This window comes from Dunckerocampus dactyliophorus, chromosome 16, assembly GCF_027744805.1.
Source record: "Dunckerocampus dactyliophorus isolate RoL2022-P2 chromosome 16, RoL_Ddac_1.1, whole genome shotgun sequence".
Lineage (NCBI taxonomy): Eukaryota > Metazoa > Chordata > Actinopteri > Syngnathiformes > Syngnathidae > Dunckerocampus > Dunckerocampus dactyliophorus.
This window is the reverse complement of record NC_072834.1, coordinates 979,581-1,007,247: the sequence shown is the minus strand read 5'-3', so window position 1 is coordinate 1,007,247 and position 27,667 is coordinate 979,581. Positions and strand designations below refer to the sequence as shown.

Genomic DNA, 27,667 nt, shown 5'->3' with positions numbered 1-27,667 from the left:
CTCAACTACACACTGACAGTCAACACAAACGGAAGAACGCAGAGTGGTATACATACGTTCACAGAAAAGAAATGTTGCTCTTTAATACAGTTGAAAAGCCAGCATTTCATGAAATGCTGCAAACATTTGACCGACATAATAAAGCAGGGCTCGGGAACCTTTTTGGCCTAATGGAGCCATGAAAGCCACATTTTTCAAAAAAACATTTCTGTAAGAGCCATGTAATATTTTTAACACTGAATACAACCCAATGCGTGCATTTTTAAGAAAGACTAACAATTTTAGAATATAATAAGTCTTGTTATCATGAAGCTAACCAATAACAAATAAAATACTTCTTCACATGCATGCTTTATTCACCGTTCTCCTCATCTTTCTTTCTTTTCGCTATCTTCTTTGTTCTGCAGAATTAGCTCGTTGGCTTCTTGACTTCTCAATGACCCACATTATCCAATAATAATCGAGTTTTGGTGTCTGACCCGGAAATGAGCAGCATTGGCTCTAAGAAATGTCTGAGAGGCAGATGCAGTCATCAAAAGAGCCACATTTGGCTCGCGAGCCATAGGTTCCTTACCCCTGTATTAAAGGAAATACTGCATTATTGTCACGTATTATTATGTATGATTATTATTTTATATTAGCGTGACATTCATCGTTTATTTAGTCTCAAAAAATGTTGACAATAATATCGTTTAGTGTTCATTTGTGGTACAGCCAGCGTTTCAAAACGCACCTGCATTGTTTGGTTACTCGGTTAAATTTTAAAAAGTTTGTGTGTTCAGTCATTGTGCTTTTCTTAATGTATGTTAAAATCTCGTGTATCGTCTCGTCTCTCGATTTGGGGTCTGTTGTCACCCCAGTGTGTGTACATTTCTAAATATGCGTGTTTACTTTTCAATTATGCCCGCACCTGTCACTCGCAGATGTGACGTGTTTTGTCATGGCTTCCTGTGCAGTCAAAGGTGCGAGATCTGGAGGAGAAATGCCGCAGCCAGACCGAGCAGTTCGGCTTGTTGTCCCAAGAGTTGGAGAACTTTCGACTGCAGGCCTCCAAGGCAGACCTTGCTGGCTCCGGTCTTCTCAACAATCCCAGTTTCTCTGTCCTGACAAATGGAGTGGGCCTGTCTACCGAGCGAGGTAAGCCTCACAAGGAAATATCCGAAATGCTGGTTTTTCCATTTACTTTTTCAACTATTTCAACTTTCTTCTTGTAATCCTGACTTTATTCCCGTAATGTTTTGACTTTCTTTTCATCACATAGCTTTTTCCGCAACGTTTTCCAAAAACTCCAACTTTAGTTTATTTCTCGTAATATGACCACTTAATGTTTCAGCTTTATACTACTAAAATGAAGTTCTTTTTCCTCAGAATATTATGACGGTAGTCTCATAAAATTACAGCTTTTTCTTTTGGGTTTATTCTTGTAAAATCGCTGCTGATTTTTCCATTTGTGATGTTTTTTTTTTTTTTAGTTCCCTTCTTAAATTATATTTTTTCAAATGTGCCGCAAGCCAATAGGAAAACGTATTAATTAGTCAGTCAAGCTCTATCATTCATTTCTAAGAACTACACCATATTTCCTGTATTTTATTAATGGAAAAATAAGTGCTAACATCGGCATCTGTCGGCCAACTGCAGGCTGATTATGGAGTTTTCTCTAATGGCTGTCATTGGCCAATGAATTGGTCAGGGTCGACAAAACAGCCATCCAAACCTGAGCGAAGCTAAAAAGGACTTTGCACATCCCACCCATGCATTTAACCGCTTACTTGTTCATGTGGTTTAGACTGCACAGATAGCTCATGGGATATGGAGTCACTGAGCGAAATAGCCTTCTGGAGTCTGGAGGGGGGTGACAATCTCTCCTGCCCTGAGGGTAATGATCCGGCTTGCTCATACTTTGTGTTGCGTGTTGTCACCAAAGCATGGCATGTTCTAACCTCACCCCGATCATTTCACCCATACCGTCCGAGTCCAACACTGTAACAGCACTTGCTTGAAACAGCCCATTTGCATGACGCTCCGTGCTGGGGAGCTGAGGTGAAAGCTGTCTGTGGAATCAGTTAAGCCCCTTAGCGATGCTGGTGCGACACATGCTACCACAAGGTAGTGTGACCTCTGACTCCAGACAGATGGAGGCAGGATTTCTGTCCGCCGTTTAATCAGCCAGGTTCAACCTTGAGCATTCTGCATGTTAACCAGTGACCTAACCCAGCTATGGACCCCTCATTGATCCAACAGAGCTAGCAACGAAAGAGTTGGTGTCTCCTGTAAAGTGGCTTGTCCCGCAGTCTTATCCCTCTGTGCCTCCCCTGTTAGATGTTGCTGCCGCACTACGGATGGGGACCACCCCCCATGCTGCAGGTCTTTCCAGGGTGGAGCGCTCCCCTGTCACCAAGCATCGAGAGCTTCCCACCATCAGCGTCCACAAGTCGGCGTCATCCTCCAGCAAGTCCGAGACCGCAAACATCACCCCCAAGTCTGACACCCATCTTAGTCCGCACAAATCAAGCCCAACGCATGAGGTACCAGCAGTGCCCATTTATCATGTGTTAGAGCATTCAGAATTCTGTCAATGTACTTGGAATTTGTATAAGGCAAATGGCGGTGCACTACATGGCTGCAACCAGCAGGGGCGCTGTGTCAGCTGTAGGAGGTAGCGCCAAATCCACATTCCCATCAAAAATAATGAATATTTATTGCTTAAATGATTGTGGATCCTCAACCAAAGTTTATCAAGGAGATTTAGTCAAAGGCCTATCCCGGCTACCTCTGTTACATTCAAGAAAAACATGCACAAGGACATTGGTAGTGTGGATTTAATACTTTTAAAAATGGCTTTTTCATTTAACACACTCTCGCTCAAGCTCTGTTTCTTCCTACGCCTTTTCAGACATGATGTCCCACAAAGGGGCTGTCTGGGTGGGGTGTTAACCCTCAAACTGTGTATTCCACCCTTTTCCTGCTCCGACGCCCCATGTAACACAAACACACACACATTACATAATGTGATTTAAACAAAAAGTGAGTAAAACACATGAAAAGCAAAAAAAATATGTTTAGAACTACCGTCATTTCTTTTTTCTCATGCTTTGAACCTTGCGGCTTGTACAGTGATGCGGCTAATTTCTGATCTCGTGGTGCTGAGGCTGTAGCTTCAGGACGTAGTGACGTGGACAAGTGAAATGGAAGCCAGTGTCATGTTTTGAAGTCTTACACATCGATATCTGACACACCTTAAGTAAGTTTGATCAAGTGTAGAATTACTACACCTTCTGTTTGGACTGCTCCGAATGCCAACCGTCCAAAGTAACGGGTTTCGAAACGCTGGACTACTGCGTGATGAAGAGTAGACCTGTCACACTAATCAATAAATCAATTAATGGCACTGTTGGATGTAGTTCTCTTGGCACATTTGGTAGCTGACCAGAGCAGACGTATTTTTCCATTTGCTTGGCCTTCATCTTCTGCTTTATCACCACCTTTGGCAGACTCGGTACCCACCGGCTCCAACCAGCGAAGACCGCTGGGTCACACATAAGAGACCCCTACGCGAGGGGGGGGCTAAGCAAAATTGACATGTGCATGCGTGTTTGTTTTCCTCCTCTCTCTCTCTCTCTCTCTCTCTCTCTCTCTCTCTCTCTCTCTCTCTCTACCAAACCCTCCGGGTGACAAAAGGGTTCACTCTGAGCCTTCACTCTGTCTCCACACCTGGGCGCGCTGGTTCCATAGTGGAACGACTGAACGGAGTGAGTGAACCCTTCTGTCAGTCATTCAGTGTCTTTGTCCCAGTGGGTGGAGTTGGGGCTGCTGGCGTGTGCTGCAGCCTGCAAGTGAGCAAACGCAAATATGATGAAGGCACACAGCAGCACCCGCTGCTCGTTGAGAAGAGCAATACGCGCGTTCATGTCGGTCGACTTTTTGAAAAAGTGCATCTAGGCAGTATACTGTATATGTCAATTAAAACGTGATACATATTTAAAGCTTAGTATTTAAAAACAAAGGTTTGTGTTATTATTGGTTGTTGGTGTCAACATTTCAGCTTTTTCTCATTGTTCCTTCTGCACTATTTCTACCATTTTTGCTGTTTTTTACATTTTATTTTGTTTCTACAGTGATGCAATGACAAATGAGCCACGGTCTGAAGATGGCCCCTGGGCCGCACTTTGGGCACCGCTACTTCTGTGGCTCTTCGTTGGTTCAGGCTTGTTGGCTCAGTGTCGTGGTTGAGGGGATAGGAGCTGCGTTACAACAGTCAGTTTTTTTGGAGGTGCCCGTCTATGCCGTTATATTTGTGCCTCCATTTTGAGGTAGCAAAGGCTGATTTTGAGCCACAAGGTGCAATGTCTTCTTCTTTTCTGGCAGACCAGGTGATGTTGCGTTATAATGTGTTTACGAGCGAGGTAGGGCCAAATCTACCGCCACAAATGTGTGGGGAAACCCTGATGACCATGGCCAATGGTGCTATAGAATATTCAGTAAGGTCGGTGTCTCTTATTCAGACGTTTATCCAAAGGCTGTGTGTTGTGTGACAGACAGGTTAGGTCAGAGGTCTTTTCATCTCGCCTCCCAGCAATTCAATAAAGCTCATGTTGACTAAAATAATCCACCTGCCGCTGTGGATTATGTGGGTGGTACAGTAGTAGTTGTAAAATGGTTTAGCGGGGAGCTATAAATATGCTTGCTTACTGTATAATGTGTTATGAAGATGAATGGAAATCTTCGTTACAGGTCTTACCCACACACTCGTACAAGGACCGCCCACCTTCATAACGCATTTTCATACTGACACAATTGTTTACCTGCAAATGAAGTGCTTTATTTCATAACATTGCTTTTGCTCCAGACTTAGAGACTAATCAAGGCCGAGCTCTGTTCCATCAGAACGTGTCCCCGGTGTATTTTGTCACCCAGCGCTCCAGCTTCACCGCTTTGCTTGTGGTGTTGCCAGGTTGACACGGCCAGCGAAGTGGAGGAGCTGGACATTGACACGACCCCGACACCTTGCGCAGCCAGAGGAGGAGCAGCCAAGCTTCAGGTTTTTATTGCACGATACAGGTTCGTAACATGTTTGTGCAATTAAGAGTCAATAGACGCTATAATCTAACTGCGTGAAACTGAACTTTAAACAGCTACAATCCTTACGATGGCCCAAATGATAACCCTGAAGTGGAGCTCCCACTCACTGCAGGAGAATACATCTATGTGTATGGAGGCATGGATGATGACGGCTTCTACGAAGGTATGTTGTTTTATGGACAATTTCATATACTGTGTTTCATTGTGATTCCCTTTTTTTGTTTTAGGCGAGTTGAAGGATGGAAGGAGAGGGCTGGTCCCCTCTAACTTTGTGGAACGCGTATCAGATGACGACGTCATGGGCTCTCACCCTCCAGAGACCGGTGACATGTCCCACAACTCCTTGCCAGACAGCAGTTTGCACAGTGCCAGCCACCAGTATCGCCTCCACGCAGGTGTACGCGCCTCAGAGAGGACAGAGGCCTCTTCTGCCTCTGGCCCCACCTCAGCCTCTTCCAATTCGGCCTTGGCTGTCTCAGCCCCCCTCACCAATGGCCTGGACTTGGATTTGGAGGAGGTGGGAGTGGACACTGTGCCTTACCCACGTAAGCTCACCCTCATCAAGCAGCTTGCCAAGAGCATCATCATCAGCTGGGACCCCCCACTGGTGCCGGCTGGGTGGGGCAATGTGTGGAGCTATAATGTGTATGTGGACCAGGAGCTGCGGCTTAATGTGCCCTTCGGTGCCCAAACCAAAGCAGTGCTGGAGAGGCTGGACATCAACCTCAAGGCCTACCGCGTGTCTGTGCAAAGCCTGACAGAAAAGGGCCCCTCAGACCAGCTGCGCTGCAGCATGCTCATTGGTCGGGACGTTTGTGTGGCACCGACACAGCTGCGTGTGGATAGCATCACCGCCACCTCTGCCAACCTGTCCTGGCTGCCCTGCAATAGTAACTATGTGCACATTGTGTCCTTGAATGAGCAAGAGTGTGAGCTGGTGAAGGCTGGATGCTACTCGCTGTGCCTCAATAACCTCTTACCCAGCCTGCAGTACACCATCAAGGTGGAGGCACGGCCACACCGCACGCCGTGGGAGTTACCTGTGGAGCGACGTGAGCACAGAAGTGCTACCATCAATTTCAGCACACTAACAGCAGGTCAGGAGTTTGAATTTAATTTGTTTTAATGCACATTCTGGTTCTGTGTCCTAGCAGCCAGTTGGAAAAGACGTTGATCTAGTAAAAGTGTGAACGTAATACCAAACATTTCATATAAAAAATGACTTGACTGTTTCAAATTATACAGTGACTGCGATGTTTTTATTTGAGGTGTGCATAATGTCCCTCAGGTGCTGTATGTGTGAACGCATAAGGACATTGTAGGTTCCATGTCTCATTTTAGGACCCATTATTGCAGTGGTTGTCAACTGGTGGGTTGCCGAGCCGTTTTCAGTGGGTCGTGGGTCTCTGCCTGGGCAAAAATAAATAATGACCCGATTTCCGTGAATGCACCTTGCGTTCTCGTCTGTGCTATTCGCTTGCTACGCCGCCATGAGGTGCTTGCCATGTTTATGGCCGACTTTGTCAAGCTCGAGCGGGAGGGGAAGGACATGGAGTCTGTCCGACACACAGCTGCAGATATCTGCTGGAGAAGAGCACACCATAGGTAGAAAGACAGCGTCCCACAGCAGCGGCTGTGTTGTGTTGCAAAAAAATTTGGGCAGTTTGGGTCACCGCTTGACACTTGGGGGCAATGGTGGGTCCTGCAAACCAGTTGAGAACCACTGCATTATTGCACACACAGTCCTGACCCAACACTCATAACATTGCTTTGTTAGCAATTCAGAACAATCTGTCTCGCCCACCATTTAAATTTCAAAGCTTATAAAACATGAAACAACCAGCATATGGTTTTGAGGTTCGGTACAGTGTTGTAATACTGATATTGTGTTGACATGTGTGAGTTTTTCTGATTTAGATATAGTGAGGCGTGTCCTTTTTGAATTAACTTCACTTAATGATCACCCAAATTTGCTTAAGTTTCATGCCCGCAGTCTGGGATCACAGGTATTTTTGGTCTACCAATTTCTGAATGTCCCTTTTAGAACAGTAGTTGTAATTTTCTTGCTAGACGTCTGTGGTCATTGTGGTAATTCTCTCATCCCAAGCACTAGTTTCAACATACAGTAATCCCTCGTTTATTGCGGGTAATTGGTTCCAGACCCGACCGTGAGCAGTACAATTCCTTATTTATAAATGCAATAGTTTTGTAGTCAGAGCATAGAAAACTTGTTTACGACCTTGTAAACATGGTTTGTAACATTATTAGAGCCCTCTAGACCTGAAATAACACCCCTGTAGTCACCTTTACACTCGTATTACCCAAGATGGTAGACATAACAGAAACTAAGCCATTTCAAGACATAAATAAGACTCGTACTGGTGTGTGCTGCTGGTACCAGGATCTGCTGTTGGACAAATGACGTCGGGGGTTCAAAGTTGAGTTGTAGTTTGGCGTGTGTTACGGTCCAACAGTTGCCCGTGTTCGGGAATATTGTGCCTGTTGTGAGATAATTCAGACATGCAATAAAAGCCTGTTGTTCCGGCTATCAAGTGTCTCACCGGACATTACAGTTACATTACTGACACGTAGTAAGTAACGAGGGGTGTCACCAGACACTCAGAGATTGGAGCTACCAGAACGAGACAAGACAAGATTTTAACATTACTTTTAAGAAAAGAAAAGATTTCAGTCTACTTGTTTAATTTCTGCAACGTTGCACTCTTCTGCTCTCTGTGTGTATGCTACCGGCCCCGCCTCCCCCCACGAGACGAAGAGACTGTATGACCGACAAATGGGCTCGCTCCGTTCATGCCGTTGTTCTATGGAACAAACGCGCCAGGGTGCTGAAGCCAATGCAGTGAACTCCAAACAGGCAGGAGATGAGGAAAACGCACACAGACAAATTATCAAGTTCATTTTTATTTATTTTATTTTTATTTTTTTTACCGTCCCAGACCGAGTGATCACGAGACAATTTTTTTCTGAACCTCAAATCTTGTCACGTTTTAATCTTGCAAGATCTTCTGACACGAGATCTTGTGCCCCCCTTATTAGTAACCAATGTGGAATACTACATATTACCACGTCTTTGAATGCATCTTCTGAATGCCTCTACACATTTTTATGCTTGAAAATGCTTAACTTTGGGGAAAAAAAAGATAAAATTAGCTTCAATATGCATAGTTTGCCACAGCGTGAATTAGTAATGACAATTTGGAAAACCCGTGATAAAGTGAAGCTGCAAAATTTGAAGTGTGATGCGAGGGACGACTGTACTGCAATTCATTTGAACTTGTATGACTATGAAAACATCTGTGTGGACATTTTACTTAGCATTGACGTTGGTTTTAATGATTTTAGGCCCTCCGGATGCTCCGCTGGATGTACAGTTGGAGCGTGGTCCTTCCCCTGGGATTGCCCTCATCAGCTGGCTGCCAGTCACCATTGATAGTGCTGGAACCTCCAATGGAGTCCGTGTCACTGGGTACACCATATACGCAGATAGGAAAAAGGTAAGATGGACGGCTTTCCTCTTTAAATCCACTAATGCAGTCGCAAGTTGAGATGTCTTTTGTCATTGTAATTCAGTTTCAAACAGGTTGCTGTTGTTCAATCTCAGGTGCTGGAGGTGTCCTCCCCAACAGCCGGCAGTGCTCTGCTGGGCCCGTCCCAGATCCAGTCCCTGCAGGCAGCTCAGGATCTCACTGTCCGGACCATGTCTGCCCATGGGGAGTCCTGCGACTCTTTTCCTGTCAGTGTGCCCTCCAAGCTTGCCGCCATCATGGCCGGCCCGGCTGCCGCAACCCTGGCTACGCCAACCCTTGCCTGCACCCCTGTCGGACCCACACCGCTTACTTTTGGGAACTCTGCTGCCAAAATCTCCATGTTGCCCAACACATTACCAGCAGAAAGACACATGACTGGCCTCACAGTGGTTGATGTGGCCCACTGTCCTCATGTACCACACTCAGGGGCCTTTGTGTCATCAGCCTCGTTCGTAAAGGCCTGGGCCAACCCTCCGTCTGCTGCTACCACGGCTGAGTGTGAGGCCACGTTGCCCGTCACGTCCGCTATCACCCCAGTGGTAATCTTAACTCACTGTTGATGCGATATACAGTTGTCTTCCAGTTGAAACATGGGCTTTCTTTCGTTTCTCCAGATTAATGTGACACCCCCCACCTCTTCAGCTCCCCAACCATCCCCCATAACAGAACCCGCACCCGCAATAACAGCGGTGACACAAGCGACCACGTTGGAGCAGCGCAGAGATGCGGACAGCCCCGGAACAATACGTCCTTTTCCGTCCATCACCGATTTCATCGAGGATCCCTGTGCCAAACTCGGAACCCCAGAGCGCATTCCCACACCCCCCAAAGCCCCCATCACAGACCTCCTCAACCCTCAGGACACTCTTATCCTCCGACCCCCCAGTACTTCGCCACTGGACTCTGAGGTTGAGGAGGAACCGGAGAACAAGCGCTTGGTGTCCATTGAGGAGTTCTTGAGACAGGACCAGGACCCGGCGTACAACAGGACGCAGGAGGTGAATGCTGAATGATGGACATCATTTTGCCATGTTGAGAATTTCCTTGCCTGTGATGGATTATGTGACTTAAATACTTTCTGAGGGTTTGATGTTCCTCTCATTGTAGGGTTTCAGCAGAGGGCTAGTGGAGCATCCCAGCGACTTCCTCACTGACAACAGCCGCTCAGATCTGTCTGACATCTTAGAAGAGGACGAAGAGGACCTTTACTCTGACCACTTTGGGGAAGCGCCAACCAGGGGATACACAGTGACAGCTAACAGGGTATGCGGGACTCCGAAGTACTCATGTAGTCTGCACCCACATGAGTAGGGATGGGTATCATTTCAGATTTCAACCAGTGTTGGTGCTTAACTGCTGCCCAAAATGATATCTTAACAAGGGAAAACATATGAATTTTGTCCAAAAACTTTTTTTTTTCATGAAAGTTGAACAGAATAGCAATTTAAATATGTCAATAAAATAGTAAATAAAGTAAAATATTAAATACAAATATTTATAAGTAAATAAATCTATAAACATGTTGTAAAATAAGTAGTCATATAAAGTCAGAATTTCACAAATAAATCCAATCCATAACAAATGAGCATAATATAACTGTCAGCACTGCACAACGCATGCTAATGTGCTTGACCTGCTTGTGTTGTGATGTTGATGTTCAAAGATTCTGCTGCTCGTGAATGCACCTCGCTTGCCATGATGGTGATTGGCTGGTACGGCGATATTGGAGGCGATGTTGCGTTGCTGTTGTGGACAGCGCTTCGGCGAATCCGTGAATGTGCTGCTAGAACTCAGACCGTGCGTGCTGCTGTCGAGAATTAAAAGACGGTACTTAGTTGCACAATCTCACCTGCAAGCACTTGTTGCAGGTGGCTGAGTCTGTGTTTATTTAGCACCGAAATGAGGCACCAGTAGCTACTTTTTTAAAGATGTTGGCAGCGGTGCTATTACGGAACCAAATTTTGGTACCCATCCCTAATTATGAGGTACTATTTGTTCCTGTATGGAGTGATTTTGTAAGTCACATGCTTGATTGTAATTCTTGTTGTTTTATCTTTTATTTCTTTTTGCATGGCCTGGTCGTTTTCTTCCTTTCACGTCTGCTTTATTTTTCCTTTTTTGTTTTTACTCCACGATGATGCGGCCTTTCCCTCTGGCTCTTCCTGGCTCTTTATGGTCTATGGTCACAGTTAAGCAAATCTGAGCCTTCAGACAGTGATGACGATGTTCTTGAGAGGATCATCAAGTTACCCCCTCAGGTCTGCCGCAACAAGCAGCTGTTCAGCATTCCTGAGGTAACCGAGGAGGAAGACCGCGGTCGGGAAGAGCCTTTACCTCGTCACGTACAGATGCAGCAGAGGCACGGCCGTCTTCACCCCAGAGACACAGAACACCTTCATCACGTTTCGCAACGTCACCCCCCATACTCCAGCCCTCACTTTCCCCCTCAGCAACACCACTTCAACAGGGATCCCAGATCCCAAACCAAAGAGCCTTCATTGAGGCAAGGACCCTTGCAAGGCAAGCCCAAGTTGCAGCACAGAGTCCACTATTCAGATGCAGCAGACAGCGGAAATTATCCTGGTGAAAAAGAAGTGCGTTCATGTGAAGGTCCGACCAGCAGGCGTGTCTCTGTTCGCTGTCCTCCCCAGTCCACTCCCAACAAAGACAGGGTACTACTCAAAGGGTTAGGGGACCGCCTTAGGAGGGAGGCCATGCTCAGGAGTCAGATGGCTGCAGGCCATGGCCCTACCCTGCCAAGACCCTACCCGGTCAGCAAAACAGTACATACTGTGACGTCCCCCATTAGTTGCGGGATGGAGATTGATGTGGAGTATGGCACAGATGACGTCGATGAACCAGTAGCGTGCACTGCAGGGGAGGTGGTGATGGAACAGATGAGCTCAGAGTGGTGGATCGAGGGGGCGGAGATGGAGCATATTGGACCCTCCTACCACCAGGGGACAAAGGCTAACACCTTGGTAAACCTTGCTAGACACCGTTCTCCAGCCTCCATCTTTCCCCAGCAGTCTTGGTCCTTCCCTTTCAATCTTTTTAGTAGTTCTCCAGTCACTGTTTTGTGGTTGATGGGGTTTGGGGAAGAAGGAAAACAGTGTTCCGAAGTAGTCAGCCTTGGCATTGTTGGGAATGGAATATGTTCCCCTCTGCTTTGAACCAGACATGTTGAAAGCTTTGCAGAATATTTTCCCTCTGCTATCAACGAGCCTTCAAAATTTCTTGTTCAAAGTAGAGGGAAAAATATTCCGTTCCTGACTGCGTAGCTGAATGTCAACACTTCCTGTCGTTTAGCGGCATAGATCATAGCTGTCGATTTGTTTCCCCACAAATCCCCTCATTGTGCTTTCCCTCTTAGGAATAATAATGGTAATAATTGGTAATAATTCTGTCTTAGATGTTTTTCTCATTGCCTGTTTGTGTTTAATGTGCAGGAGCCCAGTCAACCAACAGGATCTGAGGCAGGTCCATCATGGGGTGCTGATTCCGAGCAATCCTCTAAACCAGTTGGTTTGCAAGGCAAGCGGCTCAAAGGTCAGAGACTCTTTGGTCTTACTGCCTCTTCTAAATTCTTTTTTCCTAAGTCAACCGTGCAGTGGAAGTGATGCCGACACACCTGCGCTTTTGGCGAGGAAGCCCGTGCTTCTCCCCTGCATGCTGGTAGTCAGATTAGCACCATGTGTGGCAAGGGAGGGTTGTCGGCAGTGTTGGTGAAGTGGGAGATAGCCCGCTAAGCTGAGAACCGGCTTAACTTAAAGTGGCTTGGCATGACAGGAGGAAGTGACAGATATTAAAATAGTAACATTGATTAGCCAACCAAACGTGTGATAATGTTTGAGACCCTCTTTGCCTCCTCTTGTTGTGTTTTTTTTTTTTTTTTTATAGTGAAGCCTATAGTTTTTGTAGCCCTGAATGTTTTTTGTGCACACAGAGTACGCACCAAAAACAAATAACATGCTAATAGGTGGAGGAAGGGACTAGGGAGGCTTTCTGCATCTATTATTAACCAGCAAGGATGTGAAAGTGTGCAAGTTCTCTGTCCACGATTCTTGCCACAGATGGCCTGATTCTCCATAATGAGATAGAGAACAGCTTTCTTCAGAGCAGCTTAAGTCCCACCACAGCTCTTCAAATTTGTCTCACTTTGTCAACTGAGATAGACCTGTACGTACGGTCTTTGGTGGCACCGGCATTATGCGGCACTCCTGCAGTGCTGTGAACCATGCTGCAGGCAGACCTTTTACTTGTTTACTTTTGATTTCATCCATAAGGTGAGAAAGCGGAGACGATGCTGGGTATGTGATGCGTGGCCGGTCTCAACACTGTCAGATTGAGATCAGAGATCGGGTTTCCCTTCTTGCTGAGTGTTGCAGATCATGAACGAGTGTGTGTTTGTCAAACAGCTCACACAGCTTAGGATCAGTGGTTTAGCTTGATTACCTCTTTTGAGGACACGCCTGGACTCAGCAAGCAGCACTGGCCATAGCAGCAGTGGGGGAAGGGCAAACACCCGAAACCACAAATTATGCGTGTGTGTGTGTGTGTGTGTGTGTGTGTTTTATATTTACATATAGAGTATATATATATACACAGTAAATATATATATACAGTAAATATATATATATATATACCCCTCCGCAGAAAACACCTCATTCAGTAATAATTTCAATGTATACAGTAATCCCTCGTTTATCATGGTTCATTGATTCCACACCCGACTGTGATAACTGAATGTCAGCAAAGTAGGATGCGGTTTTTAACTTTATTAGAGCCCTCTAGATGTGAAATAACACCTCTATAGTCACCTTTTTACTCGTATTACCTAAAATAGAAGACATAATAAGAGAAAATAAGACCTAATATAGACTCACACATGTTAGCATTGGGAGGGAGGGTCCTTGTTGCTGTACAGTACTTCCTGTGGTGGCTCTTGTCTCGTCAATGTAACATTACTGACACCTAGTGACCCGTGTAGAATAGAACATATCACAATGTCTTTGGATGCGTCTTCTGAATGCCTTAGTTTCCATTTTCATGCTTGAAAGTGCTTAATTTAGGCAAAAGAAATGCAAATTTTACGTATGTTTATGTTCAACCACGAAACAGCATGATTTATTAATAATTATTTCTGTGTGAAAAGCCGTGATAGAGTGAAGCTGCTAAATTCAGCACACAAAGCGCTTGAGATTTTGCCCTTTATTTGGCAGTCCTTGAATGCATCACAGTGGTGTGCTACCGGACGCAAATGTTTTTTTTGGCGACGTAATCACCAGCTCCAACTAGCATCAAAACCTGTAGAGAGGGGAACACAAGTTAAGGTTATTATAAATTCTGCATGTAATATTTGATATTTTAAGTATCAAGTATGCTCTTAGTGGAATTACAACAGGCAAGCAGTGTGGATCATGTAGATGCGGCTTGGAGAAACGCCTTGTCTAGCCTGCTAGCCTCCAGCGCTAGCCTGACGACTAGGCTAAAGGCTACACAATTACTCAGATTCCATCTGTCCATCAAGCCTCTTACATTATCATTCATTGGTGCTGAGTACCTATACTTTTTTATACTTGAAATGTGTTCTACACGTGCCTGAGGCATTTTTAGCCTTACACCTGGATTGTGTCATGGGTGAACAGTGGCAATTGAAAAGAGAAGGGGAGGTTTCTGGAGTTGAATGTAATTCAATAAATTTTATTGAAATTGCTGAGTAGAACTTTTATCATCAAGCTAGTAGGAGGGTTTGGAGGAAGTGGAGAGAAAAACAGACACTTTTATGGACTCACGTCTTTTTTGCCATTCGCTGGTGGTCCCGGAAAGTAGCCACAACAAAAAGTGGGGATGTGCCGTACCTGCTGCAGGGGTGACCATCAGTGAACAGCTTTGTTTGTAAATAACTCTGTTTGTGTTTGAAGATGCCTCTTCTTAATTGTGCTGCAGATTGGTAACGGATCTTCATGGCTGTTTGTGTGCAGGTTGCTTTGACTCACCAAAGACAAAAGGGGACATACGCATCTTCGTGGCCCTCTTCCCTTACGATCCTGCCACCATGTCACCCAACCCGGACGCTTCTGAGGAGGAGCTGCCTTTTCGAGAAGGACAGATCATCACAGTACGCCCCCACACAGCTTGGACATGAGTGCAACAGCACAGAACAAGAGTGCTTCCTAAAAAGGCAGCCTGTGCTTCCAACTTAGCGTGTCACATTTGTGGTGTTCTTGATGTTCGATGCAACACATCAAGCCGGCATGGACACACTGCAGCATGTACAAGATAAATACGCATGCTTGCACACGCATAACCAATTCACGTGATCTTGTAACAACTTGTACACATTGGTGAGGCCGGTTGTTTTGGGGTTTTTTGCATGTAGAGCAGATTTCTCTTCTTTCTGCTCAGGTTTATGGCGATAAAGACTCAGACGGGTTCTACCGAGGGGAATCATGTGGTCGTTTGGGCTACGTACCTTGCAACATGGTGTCTGAGATCCAGGTGGAGGACGAGGAAACCCGGCAGCAACTACTGCAGCAGGGCTTCTTGTCTGCAGAGGCCTCCTTAGAGAAGATAGGTATGTAGAGCACCACATGATGTGTGTACGTTTCAATGCTGTTTAATGTGATCTGTTGTTATTAATAATACATGTTAATGTGTTATTATTTGTGTTGTCACCATTGTTCATGTTGCCAAGTGGTAAGTGAAAATAGCCGCACTTAAACAAATGTAGTTACTTACAAACATAGTGGGCCCTGGGCAAGAACTTTGATACACCAGTCATTTGAGGTCATGTATATCATTAACAGGAACAGAGGAAAGTAACAAAATTATTGAGACTTTGTCATAATGATTTAAAATAAATGAATAAATTCCTCTGATGTTTGTATGAGCTATGCTATGATTTGAAATACATGACTTTTTCAAATTTACCTGACACATTAGGTGTATTTGCACAACGGAACACACTCGGAATCGGATCGGTATCGCCGATACCAACTTGAATTTTACTCAGTAGCGAATGGGAAAAGGAATCAGTGGTATTGCGCATCGCTACTCGGTAGTGGCGTGTGGTGCTGTGAGTGAGGCGCTGTGTCACTATGCCAGAAAAGTAGTTCTTTGGTGTCAGCTCCTACAATAACAATGGCAGTATGCAGGTCACCTTATGTAAATGGAACACTGTTGGCTTTTTGGAGCTGTTTTTTTTTTTTTTTTTAGTGGGCTTTACAGGCGGAATAGATGTGTCCCATTATGTGCCTTGTTGGCTGCCTAATGTTACCTTTTTCTCTTTCTTTAGCATGCACAGAAAAGGGAAAGACGTGTGTTCGGATGATGGGAAAAATTCCAAAACGAGTGCATTTTTCCTTTAAGGAATTTAAGGAATGGATGACATCAGGCCAAGCCCATGCCTGAGTAATATAAAACTGGGCATTCTCTAATCGCAGATTAAATATGTTCTTAATATCTGTTCTTAATATTTATTTTTACTTACAAATGAAACAAGCAAAATGGTAATATCTTTCACCCTGTTTTGGCTTCAGTGATGACGTGACACTCCCTGCATCACGTCGCTCTGTATGCTACAAGTCACACATCACCTGCCGGATTTGTCACGGAGGGCTTGGTTTTGTACGCGTGCGTGTTTTCATTGAAATTCATAGCCTCGTATGACAGTGAGAGTTCAGAAATCTGGAACTCAAATTCCAGTCAAAGGCGGACGTTCATCAAGCCAGCATACAGAAATGAAGTGAGTCCTTCTTGCGTGAGGCCCTTTTGTCTTGCTCTACCAAATGTCGTCTTTAACACCAAACAAATAATGACAGCCAACTGTTGGCTGTGCTGCTATTGAGGACATCACCACACACCGTGGCTTTTTCAATCCGACACCTCGCCTCTGTTTCTTGCACAGCACACATACGCACGTAGTCTTTAGCCTTTTCACTTCCACTTGCTGCTCGCTGGTTGCTCCTGGCTTTCCGTTGTCCCCTTGTTGGTTGGCTTTGCACCGCTGTCCTCCTCCGTGATTTCAGTTTTGCTTTCACATATTTTGGTTTTCTATTCTGAAAGTCCATGAAGGCACTCGTACACATGCACAGCTTCCAAGTCGCCCTGTCCCGCCACTGAAACCGAGACGATCCAAGAAAGGTGTGTCTCGTTGCACATTGTCTCCCACCGCCCTCCTTTTCGTATCTTCTCTGGTTTGCTTCTCTTTATGTCTGTTTCGCTTAAGCATGTGCTCTTTCACTTCATATACTGCATCTGAACAAAGTGACCACAGGGGATTTTTCAGACCGGAGCTTTTCCACTGACGGCCAGATACAGAAAAATGGATCATAGGAGGTTCGAAGTAGAGCTTCAAAATGCAAAAAGAGGAAATGGGAGTGAGACAAAAACATTGTTCAAACAAGCATTAACGTGAAATAGGTTGCTCATCAGCTGATCAAAAGTTTAAGACCACAGCTAAAAAAAACAAACAATGCCCCACTAAAATAGGAATAAAATGTTCAGAAAAGGACTCAGTAATTGGTAGCTGCGCTATTCTTGTTCATCACCTCCAAAATGGGTTTGGGCATGCTTGAGGCTAGTGGGAATGTTGCTCCAGGTGGTGAAAATGGCTTTATGGAGGGCATCCACGTCTGGAGCTGATGTCCCTTTTTGTAAGACCCCAAATGCTCTCAGTTGGATTTAGATCAGGGGAACACGCTTTGTCAGGCAGGCATTGTGAAGTGCAGCGTTGTCCTGTCGAAAAAGCATTACCACACAGGCGAGGGCCTTCAGTCATGAGGGTTGCAACATCTCCACATAGCCAGCTGCCGTTTGACGCCCCTGCATAACCTGAAGCTCCATTGTTCCATTGAAGGATCACAATAGTGGAAAACATCTCAGGTGGGATCTCCTTGTCATGCCAGTACTTTCTTCCACTTTTCAATGTCCCATGTTTTTCCAAACAGGCAGTTTTGTGGCCTTGAAGGAAACAAAGCCTTTGTTCTTAAAACCCTTCTCTCTGGCAAATGACTGTCTTACTGCGTCCAACCTCAGCAGCAATGGTGCACTGCGAGAGGCCTTGCTTACGCAGCTCAACAATCCCACCGTGTTCAAAGAGAGAAAGGTCTTTTGCCTTTGCCATCAAGAGATCATGACAGTTTGAATATCTGACAGAAAATGCCATTCAGTCCACATTTTGCCAACATTTGGGCTTTTAAAGGCTGTGCTCTTAAACTTTTGATGAACAGCTTATTTCACTTTAATGCTTTCTCTTCTTTTTGCATTTTGAAGCGTTACTAAGATCCAACAGTGCAAAATATACATTTTTGTAGGTTTTTTTTTTTTGTTTCTTTGTAAGACTCTAATTTCAGAAATGCAATGCATGATTTCTATTTCCATTATACCTTCCAGAAAAAAACTTATTGTAAACTGTACTCTGATTCAGAACGCTGCTGTTGATCTGGTCCTCAGTTACTGATTCCCGTTTCCTGCTTCATCCCTGTTGCATCTCATGAACGCTGCATTAGTTCCTCATATTCACGTATTGAATTGTTTATCCCCTTTGATCACTGCTGAGTAATACAGTCTATAAAAATTCACAATCATTTTTCCACCTTTTGAAGTGTGATATGTGTTTTCTCATTCGTTTTTTTATTAATAACGCATCTGATTTGTTGAATGTTGCGTGCTATTTTATCCCTCACCTCATCTTTTCCAGTGGAGTCTTCGGCACTCTGGGAGGAGAGCATAGACTCCTCCAGTCCAGGTTTGTGGTTTGCCCTTTAAACCTTGTTTTTAAATCTGTTTTCTCTCTTTCCCTGCATGATCACATGGACAGCAGCACGTTTTACCTGTCTAGGTTGACATTTCATTTAAATGTTTTAGATTGCAGGATGGCAGGCAGGCAACGCAACTGCTCGCCTTCAGGAGTTCAAATGAATGGGAAAGGAGCAGGTGCATGTTTCATGAAGTTGACTGTTGAAGAATGAAGTATCTTCCCCCATAAAACATTTAACAACATTGAATAGGCCACCAATTACCATGTTAATTCATTATGTTGACTGGTGAAGATGGCTAATACACATTCATGCTGTCATTTCTCCATCAACCCACTGTTATCTACCACGGGCCACAGTGGAAAAAAATCTGAGATTTCGAGACTAAAGTTGTAAATTTAGGGGAATAAAGTAATATGAGGTGTGATGGTGTCATACGTCAGAGGGAAAATAGAGCCTTGCTTCAGGCAAGCTTTTATTTATAACGTGGCAGCAAAACAGAGCACTTGAGCATTTAGCAAGTAGATTAGCATTGCTAGCCCTTCTCACTTCCCCGCCCCCTCCACATGCCCAAGGCCAATGATCACATCAGTCCCCCCCTTTTCATAGCTGTCTCAGGCAATGCCTGTAACATAAAGTTACCACTTTTTTCTTGTAAATGTATTTATTTATTCTTGTTATATTAAGTCTTAGTCTTTTTGTTGTATATTTACAACTTTATTCTCGAAATCTCTGATTATTTTAGTACTCCGTTGTAGCAGGCATTGCCTGAGACAGCTATGAAAAGGGGGGACTTATGTGGCTGTTGGCCTTGGGCAAAGGAAATATTGTGTGGGCCTAATACTCCATTGTAGTTATCTATGTCAAGCCGTCCCCCCTCCACGCGTGCTGTTCTTTGCTCAGGTTGTCATGTAATCACATAAACTCATGTTTTCTTCATGTCTACTTGCAGCAGTCAAGGTTGATTATAAACATTTTTGCGCAGACTGCATGGAGTAGAGTTTTGGATGCAGTCGTCATAATCTGCATGCTGACGGTCACAGCAAACATGTGGTACCCATGGTGATGTTTTTCTTGCACCTTGTGTGTTTGGGCAGGTCCAAGCCAGGCAGCTGCTCCCTGTGCGGGAGGGAAGCCAGTCCCGGGATCTCGCAAGATGTTGGCTGTCTTTGATTACGATCCACGAGAAAGCTCCCCCAACTCTGATATAGAGGTCATTTTTGGCACACACAGCAAAAAAGAGACCTTTTTTCTTTTTCTTTTTTTTTTTTGCTCATGATGTTTTTTTTTTATTTTAGGCTGAGCTGACTTTCAGCGCTGGAGACGTCATCCATGTGATTGGAGACATGGATGAAGATGGCTTCTTCTATGTATGTATTCCATACACTTCAAATAGCCTTTGTGTAGTCATCGGACTACAATCTATCTGTGGCATTGGGTTGGAGCGGGGGGGAAGGCTGTCTAGATGACATAATCGTGTAATTTGCATAGTTGGCCATGATGCAAAACTCAAAAACTCAACTAATCTATCTGTGGCGGTCCAAATGTATTTGTGGCGGGCTGCCGCAAATTAAATGAATGTATTAGGGGTGTCCCGAGCCACATATTTTGGCTTCCGATCCAATCCGATGTTTGTGTAGTCTTGCAGATCTGAATCCATATGGTACCGATCCTTTTTTCTTTTTTTGATAATAAGCTTTTGTTATGAACATGAATTTGTGGAATTGAATATGGTTATGAAAATAGCTCTTGAAAGCATTACAAATAATGCCGCCAAAGTATTGCGGAATGTACTTTTTTATTCCACAGCATGACCAACAAGATTTGGCTTTTGTAACAAACCTCTGTGAGTCAGCTCCCTAATTCAATAAAAGATCCAATAAAAGACCAAATTGGAAAAAATGGCCGTGCAAAATACTTTGAGGGTACGACTGATCATGTGACATCCTTATAGATCCATTTAGAATGTTAACAAGCAACCAGCGGTTAGAGCAGCACTTCCCATGTGAGCAGTGGCGCAGCCAGAAATGTTTCATTGGGGTGGCCAAGGTGGGGCCGCCACTCTCATAGGGGTGGCAATAGGTTGATACCTGAAATGGTGACCACGGCCACCATTGGCCGCCCCTGCGTGCGAGCTCCCCGCACCATGACACAGCAGTCCGGGCACAGTGAGGGGGAAGGACTGCGGTAGCTACGGAGCCCAGTATCCGATGTCCAACGTGAAACTAAGTTCACCACGGTGCGCATGTCTGCATGGGCGTGTTGCCTTTTCTTCTCCTTGCGGGTGGCAACCGGCCTTGAGGCGCATTACCGCACCTACCGTGTTGGAGCGTGGCTCAGAGTTACGAACGTGATACGGCAACTGGATCGGCCCGATCTCATGACGGAAGCAGATATTATCCGATCTTCAAAACGCAGCGGATCGGCAACCGATCCCGATCCTGAAGATCGCGCCGGGACATCCCTAGAATGTATGGGAACCAGTGAGCAGGAGTCCTGCACAGCACAGTAAAGGTGCCCAGGTGCCATGACTTGCTTGTTGCCCGTTCTCATATCCGATGTTTTGTTCTCTCAAGGGTGACTTGAATGGACAGCGAGGGTTAGTGCCCTCCAATTTCCTGCAGGCTTTTCCAGAGAATGCCCCCACCGAACACGTCTCAGCTCAGCCTGCACCGGACCACAAGAAAGAATCACAGGTAGCTGCTGGCATTTGTAGCCTCACCTGCCTTTGCATGTTGTAGCGGACGCCGCTCATGTCCATAAGCCCTTTTTTGTATTACTAAAAAGTGCTTAAGCTGGCATCCACTTGCCGCTGCACTGGCATGTTTAGGGTGTGGTCATGTTCTTCAAGTCAGGGTGACTGTCTGGCAGCATTCTGTTTCTTCTTCTTCCATTGATGCTTCATTCTTTCTTCTTCCTGCTACGTCTCGCATGGCCTTTTGCAGAAACAGAAACGAACCGTGCACTTTGAGACTTGATTGTAAGTGTCGGAGCATCTTAGTGGTCCGTATCCACCGCCTGTCAGTGTCCTCCTCCTCCTCCCACTGTAGCCCCACTTGGCTCCTTGCATTCAATCCTCAAATCCAAATATGCTTTTAGTTGGAAGAAAATATTTGAATACGTGTCTGTGTATGTGTTAGTAGCTGTTGTGCTTCAGTACATACCAACATTTTTCCTTTCCTGCAATGTCTTTTTTTCTTCCTCCTGAAGGGGAGCTCCTCCCCAGAACCGCAGGAAGCGGATCCCTCAACACTCCGAGACGCTTTGAGCCCACAAGCAGAAGCTCCTGTCCCCGATCAACCGGAGCACGTAGACCCACAAGCCCATCTGCAGATGCCTGCAAGCACCGCATCAGGTCCGGGCCCGGCTCCAAGCCCAGTTCCGGCTCGGGCCTCTCCTCCGACCCCCCACCTAGCGGCAAGTCAGCTGCACACAGACTGCTCTACACAGGGCAAAAAGAAGAAAGGCTTCTTCTCCAAAGGCAAGAAACTCTTCAAAAGATTCGGATCCGGCAAGAAAGACTGAAAGGCAGGATGTCTGACTTGCCGCTGAATTGCATTGAAAGCACTTTGTGTTTCCTCACTTAGTAAGTAGACCTGAGCACCGCTAGGCTAGCAGGGACTGGCAGAGTCACTGTAGAATTGTGTACTCCCACTACCCTTGCAAATATACCCTAATAATTCCTCCTGATTGGAACCCAGGCTTCAATGCAGCCGCCTTTCGGCTTCTCTCATTTCTGGAGAGATCCGCTGGCTGGTTGTCAGGGGCGCCGGCCAGGACCGGAACCCGTGGCAACTGCATGGAAGGGAAGTACGGCTACGCTGGCAGTGCAGCACCCGGGCTTTAATGTTCACTGTAAGTGTTCTCTAGCGAGGCCTCCATAAGCTTTAATGATTCTATATGTAAAAGAAGCAATCCTGATTGGATCCATTTGCGTGTCTACGTGTTTAAGGACGTTCTGACTGTTTGTACCATGGGGTGTCCAAACTTTTTCCACCAAGGGCCGCATAGTAAAAATGGCAGGATGCCAGGGCCACTTTGATATTCTGTAAAGTAGATACACAAACAAGTGATACTGTACATGTAAATGGCATCTACATGAAGCATTTTCAAGCATAAGAATGGCTAAATGAAGTAAAGTACTAATAGAAGGCGCTCAAAAGACGTCACTAGGGGCCAGTAATGTTGGGTTGCACCAGACTGGAGCAGCAGGCTATTATTGCTGGTGTGAATGATCTCACAACAGGCACAATAATCCCTAATTAAAGAATGGGCTATTGTTGCGGCCGCAACCCATGCCAAGCTACAACTCTACGTCACTTCCTGTCCACCCGTCACTCAGCTTCCCATAGTGGTGGAACACATTTACAGCAACACACACCAGCATGAGTGTTGGTTTCTGTGATTAAGTCTACTATGTTGGGTCATACCATTGTAGGAGTGTTATTTCATGTCTGTGGGGCGCTATTAATGCCGCACAGTGGCCGAGTGGTTAGCATGTTGGCCACACAGTCAGGAGATCGGGAAGATCTGGGTTGGAATCTCTGTGTGGAGTTTGCATGTTCTCCCTGTGTGGGGGGGGGGGTTTCTCCCGGTACTCCAGTTTCCTCCCACATTCCAAAAACATGCGTGTTAGCTTCATTGGAGACTCTAAATGGTCCATAGGTATGAATGTGATTGGTTGTCTATATGTGCCCAGCCATTGGCTGGACACCAGTCCAGGGCGTACCCCGCCTCTCGCCTGAAGTCAGCTGGGATAGGCTCCAGCATACCCGCAACCCTAATGAGGATAAGCGGCATAGAAGATGGATGGATGGAGGGCTCTAATAATGTTAAAAAAAACTCATTTAGAAGGTTGAAAACAGGTTTTCTGTGCTCTAACTTCCATTTATGAATAAGAAATCCTACTTTGCGGAAATTCACTTATCACGGTCGGGTCTGAACCCCAATAAACCAGGTATTACTGTACATTGCAGTACTGTGGGAAACACTTCTTCATACAATATTTGTCAGTATGCGGCCCTTGGTGGAAAACGTTTGGACACCCTTGCTTTAAATTCTATTGCTCCTGCTGAGCGCAACGGTGATGATACACAATAGAAGCTTGTGCGTGTGCATGTGCATGTGCGCGTGCGTGTGCGTGTGTGCACAGCCCAAAGCAAATGCCTTTCTCCCATATTAACACAGGAACTCTGGATGGTGAGACTGTCACCTACGGCCTAATTGATGCATGCAGTGTGGGAGTGTGGCGTAGTGTTGTTCTCATGACAATTTAGTAGGATTCCATACAAAACGTGACTTTAAATGGGGAAAAAACAGGAGCATTTTTTTGCATCTGTGCAGTCAAATAGTGTTTGTAGAACAGGAAGAGTGCATCACAGCGGGCTTTTCCACCGACACGTAACTGACTCCTCTCCATTCACATTCACGTCTACGGACAATTTTCAGTACCATGCATGTTTTTGGACAATATTACCATAACTTAGTACACACATACAAGTAATACACACCCTGGTGCTCCTCCTAAAATACCCTACTGATTTCTTGTGAGAACTTTTTTACTTGAATGCATTAGCGTGCCGGAAGGTCACTTGCTAGAAAATACAACGGAGTATAGCGAAGGACCTACATGTTTCTTTGTCCTCGTCCACTGAAGCGACACGGCGTCTGAGCTGGTTGCAGTAGTTGAGACACTGGGCTGCTACTGTCAGTCACTACTCGGGGGTGTAGTTGTAGCTGAGTCCTCCCATTTCAAAAGTGCAGAATATTGCCAAACTCTCAGTGCTTTTGCTGTCAAGGCAGGAGAATCTAGTCCGGGTGACTTAGTGTGTCAGGTGTGCATGATGATGCCAAGACTACAGAGGGGGGTGCAGGTATGGTTGTGTACTACAGAGGCTAGGCTGATGCTGAAGTGATCTTCAGTGGTGGGAAAAAGTGTTTGCCTCCTTCCTCATTTTGTATTTTTGTTTCATGTTTGTCCCACTTCAATGTCTCACATCATCAACAAATGTAAATATTAGTCAATGACAACACAACTCAACACTTGATGCACTTTTTAAATGAAACTTTTTATCATTAAGGGGGAAAAACATGCAAAGCTACATGGCCCTGTGTGGAAAAGTAAAGCTAATAAGTGGTTGCCCCCCCCCTTAGCAGCAACAACTTGCAATGAGTCTCTTCCAGCGCTGGGGAGGAATTTAGCAGAATTGTTGTCATTCAGCCACATAGGAGGCTTTTCCTTGTGAAGGTCATGCCACAGCATCTCAATAGGATTCAGGTCAGGACTTGGACTAGACCACTCCAAAGTCTTCATCCATCCAGAGGTGGACTTGCTGGTGTGTTTTGGATCATTGTCCTGCTGCAGAACCCAAGTTGCTTTCAGCTTGAGCTCACCAACATTCTCCTTCAGTAGAATTCATGCTTCCATTTATCACAGCAAGTCTTCCAGGTGCTGAAGACCATCACACTACCACCACCATATTTTGCTGTTGCTCTGATGCTCTTTTTCTGAAATGCAGCATTACTTTAACGCCGGGTGTAATGAGATACACACCTTCCAAAAAGTTCAACGGGGGTGGGAACACACAATCACGTTTCTCCCTTAATAATCAAAAGTTTCCTTTAAAAACTGCTTTCTGTGTTCAGTTGTGTTGTCATTGGCTAATATTTACATTCGTTTTATGATCGAAACATTTAAGTATGGCAAACATGCAAAACAATAAGAAATCAGGAATGGGGCAAACACTTTAGTTCTTTTTTCGGAGGGTGGCTGAAGTGTGCAGCAAGTCTTTGTGCTGCTGTTGTATTTACGGCCTTGACTGCACAAGTATTCTCTCTGCTCCACCTGCTCGTACTTAGCACCCATACACGCATAGAGTAGTATCTAGCCTTACAAGAAGACATGGCTAGTCTTAACACGTTGTTTACAGGATGTTTATTGATTGCATGTCGCCGTCTTCTGCCTTATTTATGACCTATTTATGTTTTTATTTGTCTGACCCATCTACAACGTCCATTGTAGATTGAGATGCAGTGAGGTAGGAGTTATGTACATAATGGACTCATTTCCCCCCGACATTTTTATATTGTACATAAATATATATATATATAAATATATTTAACACAACAAACGTTTTTATTACCTTTTTGGAAGCTCGTCTGTGAATGTTGGTATTGTTGCCCATGCAGTGTTGATGGCGGAATCTGAAGGCGTGAGCTTGTGATGCTTGCTTTTCACATCAAATAAAGTACGTATATTTTCACATGAAACAAACGGAAGCCAACACCCGCTTGGATGATCTTTATTTCATGACTGATGACAGTGAAATGATGACAAAGTCGAGGTAAGGAGGGCTTTGCAGGCTTCGCTCGGGGCCACACGGTGCCCATGTGAACTGGCGGGGTGGCGACACTCTAGGTGCCGTGTGGCCTGGCGAGACAAAAGCCGCTTCCTCTTTTCCACTTCCTGGGAGAGGCCGCCATGTTCCTGAAGCCAACAGTACACTCATCCATAAAGTAGGAAACACTACACTGTGGCGAGGAGTTTTTAGTAGTGCTTTCTACTTTATGGGTGACTGCACTGTATGTCCAAAGGTCGTCTTCTGCTCGTCCATTCACAAAATCAACACTTCTTCAAACACAATCACTTGTTTGTTTCATCTAAATGCACCTTTTTTGTTTCCCAAGTCCGAAAACGGGCCGCCACCACCTGTGTCCCCGCCTCAGAAAGGCCTGCCAGAAGGAAACGCCATCTTGAGGAAGCCATTTTGTCTGGCATGAGTAAGCTTTTCTATCGTACTCACAAAGTATGTCACAAAAAAAGAGGTTACTTTACACGGAAACCACGTCCCAACGTACCGTTAGTAACCGTTTCACTGCCAGGAAATGCCCTTTTCGGTCCAACTTCCTATTTTGCAGCATGTTCCAGTCTGTGAAATTGCTGTCAAGGATCTTTGCACCCGTTGTCACAATAATTCTAACGTGAATCCACAAGGCCGGCGGTCATACTTTACCTCAGCGGCTTCTTCGGCAGCTCGACCGGTGTCGTCGCTCGGCTCCGACAAGTGAGCGAAGAAGAAGTCGTCGTCTCCTTTTGAAGCCTCTTCGACCACGTGACGCAACCACAGGAAGAGGTCTAACAGTCACAGCCGCTCTGCTCCTGCTCTTCCGTCTTTACTCCCTAACCTTCTGCACACCCTTTGAGTGCAGGCGGCTTGTAATATCGTCCCCCCCGACCCACCTACACACAGACATTTGGTCCAGGGCTGTGAAAAATAGCGCATTAACGCCGGTAACTAATTTATTTCATTAATTACGTTCAATTTAGTAGCATAATGAACACATACAGGATGCATCACGGCAAGCAAAGCCTCTGTGTAGCGTCCCCACAGTCACACAGTCTGACGCTCTTTTGTAACCTCATTCTGACCTGAACACGTACCTGAACACCGCGTACGCACCTCCAACTCACAAGCACGCCTCTCGTCCATTTGTCATTGGAACGACTCTTCCTCGTTTGTCTGGACACCAACTTTAAAAGCTGCGGCGATCACTGGTGTCGCTTCGCAACACATCTCATTCATAGAAGAGATCCGTGTTGGCAGTTTAGCGACATGGTGGCTGTATTTAGTGAGGGGGGGTGCGCATTAAAAGTGGAGGTCGGGAAGTGTTTCTTTCTCCAATTGTGCATAAATGCCGCCGTGCGTGAAATCACAACACGCGTCTACTGAATGCCTAACAATTCTATTTTTGTTCATGTAGCCATTTTTATGCTTGAAAATGCTTACGTTAGGAAAAAATGTGTAAAATTTGCTCCAATTTGTATGTTTGCCAAATAATAGGCTGTATTCAGCGTGATTTATTCATGAATATATTTTTTAAAACCGTGATAGAGTAAAGCCGAGAAATGCGGAGCGGTGAGGGATTACTCTAACTATGTACAAAAACTAAATCAAATATTCCGTCAGTCTGTGTGTGCGTGTGCACTGTTAGTCCCAGCTGGGAGCTCGTGTAGGTTAGCAGCTGGGGGGAAAAGCGAGGGTGGGATGTGGGAACCGATGACAGGTCTTTCATGCAAAAGGGGACGTGTCGTCCTGTGTGGAGAGCTGAGAGAAGGCCTTCCGGAGCCCAAACGGCTTCTAGTGATAGACCTTATCTGGGCCGGCAGCAAGCTCAGCTTTACCCCCCCTCCCTCGTGCACTCACCCCCGTGGGCCGAGCAGCTACTAAAAGCTCACTGAAGATGTCATTTGGAAAAGGAAGTGAAATCCTCACGGCCGGG

General features: G+C 45.4%; 1 protein-coding gene across 21 annotated transcripts in view; it reads left to right on the top strand.

Moving 5' to 3' along the window:
• Positions 1 to 27,354, top strand: part of LOC129168673 (RIMS-binding protein 2) — a 63,024-nt gene extending 35,670 nt beyond the window's left edge. For 6 of the 21 annotated variants that reach the window (XM_054754188.1, XM_054754195.1, XM_054754186.1 and 3 more), the window contains 21 exons: positions 957 to 1,137; positions 1,787 to 1,876; positions 2,320 to 2,525; positions 4,952 to 5,058; positions 5,133 to 5,242; positions 5,307 to 6,176; positions 7,059 to 7,085; positions 8,443 to 8,594; positions 8,702 to 9,166; positions 9,242 to 9,625; positions 9,735 to 9,890; positions 10,817 to 11,608; positions 12,077 to 12,176; positions 14,612 to 14,748; positions 15,036 to 15,204; positions 16,695 to 16,772; positions 18,331 to 18,378; positions 19,486 to 19,601; positions 19,687 to 19,758; positions 20,965 to 21,084; positions 21,599 to 27,353. In XM_054754188.1, the coding sequence (XP_054610163.1) occupies positions 957 to 1,137; positions 1,787 to 1,876; positions 2,320 to 2,525; positions 4,952 to 5,058; positions 5,133 to 5,242; positions 5,307 to 6,176; positions 7,059 to 7,085; positions 8,443 to 8,594; positions 8,702 to 9,166; positions 9,242 to 9,625; positions 9,735 to 9,890; positions 10,817 to 11,608; positions 12,077 to 12,176; positions 14,612 to 14,748; positions 15,036 to 15,204; positions 16,695 to 16,772; positions 18,331 to 18,378; positions 19,486 to 19,601; positions 19,687 to 19,758; positions 20,965 to 21,084; positions 21,599 to 21,913 (4,695 nt within the window). In that variant the 3' untranslated portion in view covers positions 21,914 to 27,353. Of the gene's footprint in view, positions 1 to 956; positions 1,138 to 1,786; positions 1,877 to 2,319; positions 2,526 to 4,951; positions 5,059 to 5,132; positions 5,243 to 5,306; positions 6,177 to 7,058; positions 7,086 to 8,442; positions 8,595 to 8,701; positions 9,167 to 9,241; positions 9,626 to 9,734; positions 9,891 to 10,816; positions 11,609 to 12,076; positions 12,177 to 14,611; positions 14,749 to 15,035; positions 15,205 to 16,694; positions 16,773 to 18,330; positions 18,379 to 19,485; positions 19,602 to 19,686; positions 19,759 to 20,964; positions 21,085 to 21,333; positions 21,369 to 21,598 lie in introns of all 21 variants that reach the window. The other 15 variants (XM_054754202.1, XM_054754182.1, XM_054754201.1 and 12 more) reach the window with 13 other exon arrangements.
• The last annotated feature ends 313 nt before the right edge of the window (positions 27,355 to 27,667 follow it).